This window comes from Polypterus senegalus, chromosome 1 (assembly GCF_016835505.1).
Source record: "Polypterus senegalus isolate Bchr_013 chromosome 1, ASM1683550v1, whole genome shotgun sequence".
NCBI classification, from domain to species: Eukaryota; Metazoa; Chordata; class Cladistia; order Polypteriformes; family Polypteridae; genus Polypterus; species Polypterus senegalus.
Genome location: NC_053154.1, coordinates 187,657,911 through 187,669,912, shown reverse-complemented (window position 1 = coordinate 187,669,912; position 12,002 = coordinate 187,657,911). Strand labels below are relative to the sequence as shown.

General features: G+C 41.2%; 1 protein-coding gene across 1 annotated transcript in view; it reads right to left on the bottom strand.

Annotated features, from left to right (window-relative positions):
- LOC120536223 (probable cation-transporting ATPase 13A4) overlaps positions 1-9,937 on the bottom strand; it is a 90,874-nt gene extending 80,937 nt beyond the window's left edge. Inside the window, exon 1 of the mRNA XM_039764558.1 lies at positions 9,655-9,937. Within this exon, the coding sequence (XP_039620492.1) occupies positions 9,655-9,831 (177 nt within the window). The 5' untranslated portion in view covers positions 9,832-9,937. The remainder of the gene's footprint in view (positions 1-9,654) is intronic.
- Between the last annotated feature and the right edge of the window lie 2,065 nt (positions 9,938-12,002).

The window sequence follows — 12,002 nt, the reverse complement described above, 5'->3', positions numbered from 1 at the left end:
TTAGACTTTCTTCTAATGCAAGGAATATTGGTATCATTTTTGATTTGTCCCTTTCTTATTCAACCCACATTAACCACATTAAGAAACTTTTTTACTTTCATCTCCATAACATATCTTGTGCTCACTGTTTCCTCTCATTTTCTAATGCTGAGAAACTTGCCCATACTTTTATCACATCCCTCGGTTATTGTACTCCCTACTGGCAGGCGCCACTTCTAATCTTATATCGCAGATCCAGTTGATTCAAAACTCTGCTGCAAGAGTCCTGACACAAACCAGCAACACAGACCACATTTCACCCATCCTGCTTCACCTTCACTGGCTCCCTGTGTCTTACAGAATTGAATATAAAATTCTATTAATAATCTATAAAGCTTTAAATGGCCTTACACCAGACTACATCAATGACCTTCTCCATCACTATGCTCCTGCTTGGCCACTAAGGTCCTCTGATTATGTCAATCTTGTTATCCCCCACATTAACCGGCACTCTATGGGTGACAGAACCTTCAGCTGTATAGCGCCCAGTCATTGGAATGACCTTTCTAAATTAATGAGATCAGCTGACTCAATTCATTCTTTTAAAAAAACACCTTAACACTTATCTGTTTAGGACGGCTTTTAACTTGTGTGTGTGTTATATCATAAATTATGTTGTTTGTTTCAAGCATTTCTTTCAGTATTGAACTTAATATTTTACTCTGGTTTATTTTTTTTCTTTTAAAAAATTTTAATGATTTTTATATCCTGCATTTATCTGTTTAGTATTCATTGCAGAAAATATTTGCACCTAATGTTACATATACCCTGCTGTTTAAATAAGTACCTTGAGCATGAGAAAAGCACTATATAAATAAAACACATTATTATTATTATTATTATTATTATTATTATTATTATTATTATTAACATGAGCCACCTACAGTTTCTATATTAATGCTACTAGTTCCCAAAGGATGTGATATTCTTAAACCATGGGACCAGTGGCGTAGCTCGAGTTCGTGCCGCTCAGGGCGGGGTGGGGTGGGGCGGGGCTTCAATTTGCCGCCCTCCAACATATCTGAATATGTTAAACTATTTAAATAGAAAATTAAAATGATGTATAGAGAAAAATTAAGATACATTTTGCATAGATTTATTCATATATAAAGAAACAGCAATATTTTTTATATACATTTATAAGCATCAACTAGACAAGAATATAGTATAGATGCACTGATAAGCCGTGTTCTAATTATTAGTTTAATATAATTACGCTACGAAAACCACAACCAAAGTAGGGTACAAGTGATAGGTGGAGATGTTTTCTGCGCAGAGCAAGAATGCATTCGGATTAATAACGAAATTATAAATTGTAAATTAGTTGTTTATCTTCCTTAGAAATTATTATCGGTATAATGTTTATGTTTATTTTTGTCATTGCCTCATACATTTCAACTGCTGTGTCTGATGCGGAAGGACAGTCTGAACATTATTTTTCAAGCATTTGTGGTTAAAAAATCAGAGAATTTGACTTTTTTCATACATGAGTGATGTTTTTCCGAACCCTGCTGCTTACACACAAATTGCACTAAGCCTTGTGGCCAATAATGCCGCCCCCAAAAATGTGCCACCTGGGGCGGACGGCCCCCAGCTACGCCACTGCACCTGGCCCACCTAAATAATAAAACCTGCTAAGACAGTAGTGTTTACGGACTACAGCTTGGCATTTAATGCCTTAACACCAACCTTGATTATCAAGTTTGTAGACCTGGGACTTAGTGTCACCATTCATTCTTAAAATACTGGTTCTTCATTGGCTCTTTATGGTTTTTTACTGAGTCTTGTGTTTCCTCATAGAACTATTGCTTGACAAAGCACCCTCATTCTGAAATGAGTTCTTTACATTTGAAGTTGGTTCTTTGGGCTTAATCTCCTAATATGTAGATAAAACCTGAAATCTTTAATGTATGGTAGACTTGTGAATACTAATAGATTAAGAAACTTAGCTTGTGTTATTGAATGTATGTAGCAAGAAAGTGTTTTTTCTATCATGAGCTATTGCTATTTCACAAACCTGTTATCATGGTTATTCACTGTATGTAACCTGTTATGGATCTAAATAAATAAGTCGATCTTTTTGGAACCTTCATTTGGATGGGTCTTTTGGGAATCAAAATTGGTTCCCCTATTGCATTGCTCTTAAGAATCACTCTGATACCTTTTATTTTTTTTTTTATAGTGTGGGTTTCCCTCTTGCTACTCCAGAATTCCTCTGCTCCTTCCAAAGACTTGTGGGTTAGGTTAATTGGCATTTGTAAATTAGCCTCATATGAGTGAGTGTAAGTGTAGCATATCATGTACTAGTATTGACTCCAAGTGTGGTTCCTGCCTTAAGCCCAGTGCTGCTAGGGTAGACTCAAATGGTAATGGAAAATGAACGGCATAAGTAAATGGCAAAACTGATGTGTTTATGGATACAATAAGGGCTGCAGTGTTTGCAGCTTTTCATTTCTTGCCATCTCATATTTACCCATCCATTCTCTTATCTGTTTGTTATGCAGTTCATAATCTAAGCTGACAATGATGGGCAAAAGGCAAGAATCAGCCTCAGGTAAGCATGCTGGGCCAAGTTTAAATTATAAATTAACTTTGAGATGTGGGAGAAAAACAGGCAGCAAACCCCCATGCAGACAGTGGACACACAATAATTTAAACCCAGTATCCTGGGTGAACTAGTGCTAACCAGTAGTTATATACACATATAGACTAGTTCTTTGCTTTTTTTGGGATCCCTGTCTTGCAGCATTTACGTTTTTGATATGAGAGTTTAACAGTCCGTATGGTACTCTCTCCTCTGTTGAAACCTTTCATAGCAAAGTCAGACCATTTCTCTCTTAGAGGTTCCTATAAAACTGTAAATTTCTGAAGAATGGTCACGATGTACATAATGAAACATTAATGCGTATCTGTCATTCAAACCTGTCTCCTTTCACCAGAAATACAGTAATTCACAATTCAAAGACCGGCAAGTACAAAAATCCTCAATCTCAAAAGCAATTGGAAGTTTGCACAGTTTATAAACATGCAGTTCACTCTGTTGGAATCTTAATGGAGGGACAGAATATTGCAAAATTGGTTCTGTGGCAGGATCAGCTGCCTGAACAGATCTTCTGAAAACCCTGCTCCAAATACTTGTGTCTGGAACCTAATTGAATTTTTGTTAATAGGATGACAACAAATAACCCTGCCTTCAGTCCAGAAATCCTGAATGGACTGGATGTGCCGGATCTTGGTAATTCCATAGAAGGACACACGGATGCTGCTTCAAGACATCCAGCAACAAGGTAGTCAATTGGGCAACATTTTAGAATATCGGCTGTTTAGCTGTATCTAGTTCTACCTGATTGTAATAACGCGAGGCATCACACTAGTCTCTGTTCCAAGCAAGGTCTTTTGCATTGTCCTACTTCAGTGCATACAGGATGCTGTGAACCAGCAACTGTGGGATGGACAAGGGGGGTTTCACACAAAGGTGCTTGTGTATTGAATAGAGCTTTACCTTACTGAACATTATTGAAAATTGTGTTGAATTTCAACAGCCACTTGTCCTGAATTTCATTGATTTCAACAAGGTGTTTGATAGTGTCCACCAAGTGTCACTACAGAAGGTGATGCAATCCTATAGAATCTCCATGTAGGATGTCAACATCTTCAGGGATTTATATTTCAACTCTAGTTGCTGTGTAAAGACAGAAGATGGTTTTACTGACTTCTTTGCCATTGAAACTGATGTACAGCAAGGTTGCATTCTTTCACCATTTCTGTTCCTCCTTGTCATGGATTTTATTATAAGAAGGGCAATGACAGACACATGAGGTGGTATCCAATGGATAGAAGACTTGTGATTCACATATCGTGATTTTGTCGACTACATAGTACTATTGGCCATAACTAAACCTGTACTACAAAATATGACCACGAATCTTGAATGTGAAGTGGAGAGAGATGGCTTAATGTTCAGCTCAGACAATTCTAAGGTCATGCAGGTTAACTATAAATCCAGGGTGCAAATAACTGTTGGGCAGTATGTAATCGATGAGGCTGACGAATTCACATATCTCTGCAGTGTCATATCAAATGATGGCAACGTGGAAAGGAACATGAAATGTTGGATTGGTAAAGTGATGAGTGTGTTCTGCCATTTACACCATGTCTGGTTATCCTCATCTGTTATTACAGCATTAAAAATTCAACTATACGCCACAATTGTAATCCCAACTGCAATCTTTGCCAGCAAAACCTGAAGGAACACTAAAAGGATTGTTCACAAGCTCAATGTCTTTCACCAGTAGTGCCTCCAATGAATACTTGGCATCTCATACAGAGATAATGTTACATATGATGAGGTACTAAAGCAGAGTAGCCTAAGATCACTGGAAGGCATTGTTACAGAATGCAGGATGTGCTTAGCCAGACACATACTACAGGTACATCTTCCCACTCAATGAAGTCCAAAGCTTGCCATGTGCTGAATACAAAAGAGGACACAAAAACTAGACAGGCCATGTACCACTTGGAGGTCATCTTTTTTGGGGGACCTGAAAAGTGTCAACCTACTGTTGGATGAAGCCGAGTTTGCTGAAGCTGATTGAGTCCATTGGAGAGCACTTGCTGCCTGGGCCAAGGAGCATGCGAGGATCTAACCTAATCTAGCTGGATCTACTTAGGCATTGCTATGCAACAATAGCATCCATCTGAGGTTTTTTGATGGATAAAAAGGTTTCTCGTCTTACAGTTACCCACTGCTATGTAATAATGCTTTAGAAATGGATTTGCTTGTGCTACACAGCTTTAAGTAACACATTGAAACATTTAAAAAGTCTCTTCTAAAGTGTTAAGGGTACTTGTTCTACTTTGCATTTCACTGTTGCTGTACACATTACATTGTCTTGTTAATCAATCCCCCTTTAACTGATGTGGAATCCATCCATGCATTTTCTAAACCCCGTTAGAACAGAGATGCGGGAAATCTGGAGTCTATCCCAGCAATCATCTGGTTCAAGACTAGGACAACACCTGGGCAGGACACCTGTAAATCACAAGGTCAACCTACACACACACAATTGGGTATGTGCATCAAAACCACCTAACCTGCATGTCTTTGGACTGTGGGAGGAAGCTGGAGTATCCAGATGAAACCCATGTGCATATGAGAAGAATGCAGAAACCACACGCCGGGTGAACTCTGGTCTCAAGTTTTTGTTGGCTGTCGATGATTAGGTTACCCATGCCACCTTCTTAGTGGCCATTCTGGTCGGGACAGTGGCATACCCTTAAGTGCCTGTGTCGTATCAATGGTGCAGTTGATGTGTGAGGAAACACAACTGTAGTTGTCACTCTCAGCTACACTCTCCGGGCACCAAGACTAAAATTTGGCCCATTATCTGAGTTTGTCCCAGCCACAGGGGATGCACAAGCCAGTGTGTTTCTTTGTGCCAGTCATAAGCCCGGATAAATGGGGAGGGTTAGGTCAGAAAGGGCATCCGGTGTAAAATTTTGCCAAATCAATATGCAGACAACAATACAAATTTCCATACCGGATTGGTCGAGCCCCGGGTTAACAACGACCACCACCAGTACTGTTAACCAACAGGGTGCTGGCAGAAATTGGGCTACTGTTGGCTGAAGAAGGAGAAGAAGATGGGGGGGGATGATGTAGGATGATGCTGGAGATCAAGAAGAGGAAGAGAATGAGGGCAGAGCCAATGATCAAATGGTGGAAGTTGAAAAAGGAAGACTGCAAGGTTGAGTTCAGGGAGGAGGTGAGACAGGCACTGGGTGGCAATGAAGAGTTACCAAACAGTTGGGCAACTACAGCAGATGTAGTAAGGGTGACAGCAAGATGGGTGCTTGGTGTGACATCTGGGCAGAGGAAGGAGGAAAAGGAAACCTAGTGGTAGAATGGGGAAGTACAGGAAAGTATACCGAGGAAGAGGATGGCAAAGAAGTGGGATAGTCAGAGAGATGCAGAAAGTAGACAAGAGTAGAAGGAGATAAGGTGCAAGGTGAAGAGAGAGGTGGCAAAGGCTAAAGAAAAGGCATATGATGAGTTGTGTGTGAGGCTGGACACTAAGGAGGGGGAAAAGGACCTGTACCGATTGGCTGGATAGAGGGACCGAGTTGGGAAAGATGTGCAGCAGGTTAGGGTGATAAAGGATAAAGATGGAAACGTACTCACAAGTGAGGAGAGTGTGTTGAGAAGATAGAAAGAGTACTTTGAGAGGTTGATGAATGAAGAGAATGAGAGAGAGAGAGAAGGTTAGATGATATGGAGATAGTGAATCAGGAAGTGCAATGGATTAACAAGGAGGAAGTAAGAACAGCTATGAAGAGGATGAAAAATGGAAAGGCACTTGCCAAATGACATACCTGTGGAAGCATGGAGGTGTTTAGGAGAGATGACAGTGGAGTTTTTAACCAGATTGTTTAATGGAATCTTGGAAAGTGAGAGGATGCCTGAGGAGAGGAGAAGAAGTGTACTGGTGCCAATATTTAAGAATAAGGGGAATGTACAGGACTGTACTAACTACAGGGGATAAAATTGATGAGCCACAGCATGAAGTTATGGGAAAGAGTAGTGGAAGGTAGGTTAAGAAGTGAGGTGATGATTAGTGAGCAGCAGTATGGTTTCATGTCAAGAAAAAGCACCACAGATACGATGATTGTTCTGAGGATGTTGATGGAGAAGTATAAAGATGGCCAAAAGGAGTTGCATTGCATCTTTGTGAACCTGGAGAAAGCATATGACAGGGTGCCTCGAGAGGAGCTGTGGTATTGTATGAGGAAGTCAGGAGTGGCACAGAAGTACATAAGAGTTGTACAGGATATGTACGAGGGAAGTGTGACAGTGGTGAGGTCTGCGGTAGGAGCGACGGATGCATTCAAGGTGGAGGTGGGATTACATCAGGGATCGGCTCTGAGCCCTTTCTTATTTGAAATGGTGATGGACAGGTTAACAGACGAGATTAGACAGGAGTCCCAGTGGACTATGATTTTTGCTGATGACATTGTGATCTGTAGCAAGAGTAGGGAGCAGGTTGAGGAGACCCTGGAGTGAAGGAGATATGCTCTAGAGAGGAGAGGAATGCAGGTCAGTAGGAACAAGACAGAATACATGTGTGTAAATGAGAGGGAGGTCAGTGGAATGGTGAGGATGCAAGGAGTAGACTTGGCAAAGGTGGATGCATTTAAATACTTGGGATCAACAGTACAGAGGAATGGGGAGTGTGGAAGAGAGGTGAAAAAGAGAGTGCAGGCAGGGTGGAATGGGTGGAAAAGAGTGTCAGGAGTAATTTGTGACAGACAGGTATTAGAAAGAGTAAAAGGGAAGGTCTACAGGACGGTAGTGAGACCAGTTATGCTATATGGGTTGGAGACGGTGGCACTGACCAGAAAGCAGGAGACAGAGCTGGAGGTAGCAGAGTTAAAGATGCTAAGATTTGCACTGGGTGTGACGAGGATTGACAGGATTAGAAATGAGAGGGTCAGCTCAAGTCGGATGGTTGGGAGACAAAGTTAGTGAGGCGAGATTGCGTTGGTTTGGACATGTGCAGAGGAGAGATGCTGAGTATATTGGGAGAAGGATGTTAAGAATAGAGCTGCCAGGGAAGAGTAAAAGAGGAAGGCCTAAGCGAAGGTTTATGGATGTGGTGAGAGAGGACATGCAGGTGATGGGTGTAACAGAACAAGATGCAGAGGACAGAAAGATATGGAAGATGATCCGCTGTTGCAACCCCTAACGGGAGCGGCCGAAAGAAGAAGAACAAGAAGAAGATCTGAGTTCGCCCTACACTGTTCTAATATTCCATCCGGGAAGGGTTCCTGCATTACCTGCAATTGATATCTGCGGATTTTAAAAGTGATGAGAATGGATCATTTACCTAACATTGTAATCCTAAATTGTTTTCAATAATAAGTGAAGCATATGTAACATTCATCATTGATATCAGGTGACATTTTCAGTTTTATTACACTGTATTGTTTCGGTCATCCCGTGATGAAAATAGTGAGTTTTTATTTCTTACACCCAAAGAATGGAATCACTTCAGCGAAATGTATGCTAATCTCTATGGTGGTTTGAAGCAGTAACCCGGGTTTACCGCGAAGCTGCAGATCCTGTTTGGCAAGTTCCGGTTACTGCATATACGCGTACTGCCAGTGATTATGAGAGATAAAGGGCTGGCCGACGATCGCTGCGGTCAGTTAATCTCTGCCCATTACTATGTCCTTATTATTTATGAGTTTTAACCCATACTCATTCTACCTTAATCAGTAATTAATTGGCAAACATTTTGTGAATTGAGCAAGGCCCTTATTAATGCCAATAAGGGATCTATGCCGCGAAAGCACCTTTAAAGCCTTTGAAGCTGAACAACACCCTTGCAATCTCCTAAAACTTATGAAACAAGTCATAGCCCCGCCCCTTTCACTACAGAATTCTTCGAGTCTTCTCTTACCTACCCCCAACCGGATATCCCTACATTTATATAAGCGACATTCAGAAACCCCAAAATCTCAAAGTGACCCTCCTCCACCATAAAGGTGACAAGGAAATGTATAACTTTACAGACAGAAATCTAATTTGTCCAGGATTTGGCGATCTGTTCGAAGATTTCCGGCGGACGTCACTACATTGACACATTTTTTAAAACAAGCTAAACAGAAAATAGGTGGAGTGCCACACCGTGACCCAGTAGTTAGTGCGTCTAGTAACTGTCCGTCTGAAATCTGAACGTCCTTCCAGTAAATACATGAGTTTCTCTCAGGCACCCCGATATCGGCATACATCCCTAAAGAATTGCGTGTTAGGCTGAAATTGGTCCTGTGTGTATTGTCATTCGTGCCTTCGAGTGGGCTGAGAAAAAACTTTTTTTTTTAAATCACACTACGTATACTGGCAAGAAAACGTCAAGGATCTGCAAACCAAAACTTCAGTTTACATGATTTTACATAGCGAATGGCTGCACTTGCATAGTGTCTGTGACAAATGAACTACGTATGCTAAAGTATCACATTAGCTGCTTGGTGCAGTACTTGGGAAGGTTTGTGTTTGCTGGGACCTCGTACTGAGGGAATGATCCATAACAAAGTTAAGAGACCCAGTGGTGATGGCACGAGGAATCGTTTTCTCTTACAGAGCGTGTTCAATCGGTATGAAGACGACCTATGCATGTCAAGTCTCAGCGTTGGCAATACAGTCAAATTGTTCCTAAGGACATAAAGCAGCTCTGAAAATGCTACGTGAAGTCTGAGTGCAGCTTGGGCACACTGAGAAACATTCAATGAGAATCCAAAGAAATAATGAATGCGGTGTGTAATTATGGAATTTCAGTCAATCACTGCAGTATTTTGTGTGAATGGCTGGAGTGTTCAGTGTGAACCGGGTAGATACAGTGACTACAGTTACAAAGTTAATAGCAATAGCCATCAGTGCTGAAAGGTGTTGCTGTTTTTTAATCACCCGATAGAAACGTCGTTTACTCTTTGGGCTTTTGCGATACATTCACATATGCTTAAAATGTGCCAATAATTTTTGAAGTTTCAGCCCCAACGCAAAATGAAAATGAATAAATAAAACAAATCCCCTGAGACCTCCCATATTACGGAACTCACCATCTCATTCTCCTCTCCATGGTTGATCAGCTGGCAGTGCTCATCGATGTAGTTCGCTTTACCTCCCATCACTCGGTGATACCGCACGCCGGAATGCACAAAGTCAGTAGACCAGGAGTTTACCTGTGCCTCTCCGCCCGCACAAACTCTTGGAATTTTGGCAGCGCGTCCTTCCATTGGGCGGGGCTCTAGGGAGGAATAGATGACAGGCGCCTGCTAGTACAACCTTCTCTATTCTCTCGGGCTCCGATGCCTTAACCCGTCACGGACCAACAGGTATGTGGACTTTCTCCGCATTCCATGAGTTTTGTCACCTATTCATTAAATATGAGTCTTCACGTGAGGGCTCGCTGTCCTCCGTATTTGTCAGTTTGTAAAGACGGGCGCACTCAGCAACCTGCTCAATGTCCTCAGTTTCTCTGTCCAGCACGCCAGCTGAAGTCATGTTCTGAGAAAGCTCACTACAGGGAACTCTATTTCACATCAATTGGGGAAGCTCTTGCTCTGTCACACTTCCATGTTTAATCTGTTATTGCATAAACATGAAGCTCTGTGTAGCAATTAAATTCAGACAATGAAGCAACTGCAATACAATCTACTAACTCAGGTTACATGCTTTGTTCACAGGTTCCACAAGGAGCTTTACTGTTGGCTAGGGTCAAGTGTAGATAGTAATTAAGAGGAGTATGGCTGCAAGGACCTGTATAGTAATCAGACCAGAGTCTCAGGTGTGTGTACATCATGCACAAAAGTTTAATGTCACTATTCTTTATTTTAGGTTCAAAAAGATACAGCAGTTTTCCAAACTGGATTAGACTGATTCCATCATTAAGATATTGACTAAAGTTTTATGGCTGGATGCCGTTTCTAGTTATTTGGGCTTGGGAATGGCACCAAGTTGTAATTGTTTTCCCCCTTGGTAAGGTTTATAAGACCATGGTAAGACCAGCAATGATGTGAGGAGCAGAGACATGAGCAGTAAAAGGAGCACAAGATAAGAAGTTGGATATGGTAGAAATGAGAATATTGAGATGGATGTGTGGCGGTATAAAAAATGATGAAATGAGAGAATGCAATAAAAGTGCAAGAGATACACATCTAAGAAAAGTACAAGAAAATCAGTTGAAGCGGCATGGATATGTGATGAGGAGAGACAATGAATATCTGAGCAAGTGAGCAATGGAAATAGAAGTGCATGGCAGAGAAAGTGAGGTGGATGGATAAAATAAAATAAGTTTTAAAGAAAAAGGGTTTGACTGGGGAAGAGGTACTGTATGGAGGTTGATTAGGTATATTGACCCTATATTAAAGTCGGGGAAAATTAAGAGGAAGAGGAAGTAGTACTCTGGTGTTCTCCCTTGCTAGCCATTATGAATGTAGTGAGAAATCAAGCAAAATGACACCTTTTATTGGCTAACTAAAAAAGATTACAATATGCAAGCTTTCGAGGCAACTCGGGCCCATTCTCAGATGATGAAGAAAAAAGATATGGCAACAGGACCCAAACATTAAGAAAAGTGTTCATAGGTTATGAACTTCCATAATTTGTTTAGTGTGGGCATCTACCCCTCCAGAATGTCACTTGTCTGGTGTGGGGTTACAGTTTGCTTTTGCATATCACACACTTACAATTAATCCTGGATGTTGCCAGTCCATCCATCCGTTATCCAACCCGCTATATCCTAACTACAGGGCCATGGGGGTCTGCTGGAGCCAATCCCAGCCAACACAGGGTGCAAGGCAGGAAACAAACCCCAGGCAGGGCACCAGCCCACCGCAGGGCAGTTGCCAGTCCATTACAGGGCAATGTCACACACACACACATACATACAGAGTCAAATATAGGTTTATAGGTTTATAACTCAACCTGCATGCAAGTTGAAAAACAACACAGCTACAGGGAGAACACACAAAGTCAATATTCAGGCAGAATTTGAGCCTAGGATGGCAAAGTGGTGAAGCAGAGCCATCTGAAAATGGGTGTGAAGGTGTAGGCTACCCAGACCGCAATGCTTTTTGGGGGGGCATGTACTGGTGAACCCCTCATATACATAAAAAATACATTTATACATGTCTAGGCGTTTTAGTAAAAGTACACATAAAACTGTTGTTTTTACTCGCACACACATTATTCAAAATAGGATGCATGTTATAGGTCATCAACTGTGAGCTAAATGATATTGTGGAATGTTGCCTAATTAAGGTAGTTTGAAAAGAGTTTTTTGGTGGAATAAATAGTGAGTTCAAGAAAAGATAAGGACAAATAGTACAGTAAGTACAAGACAAGAACAAGGAAGCAGAAATAGGGAGTGTCTTTGAAAAGTCTGTTCTAAAACCAGGAGCTTAAA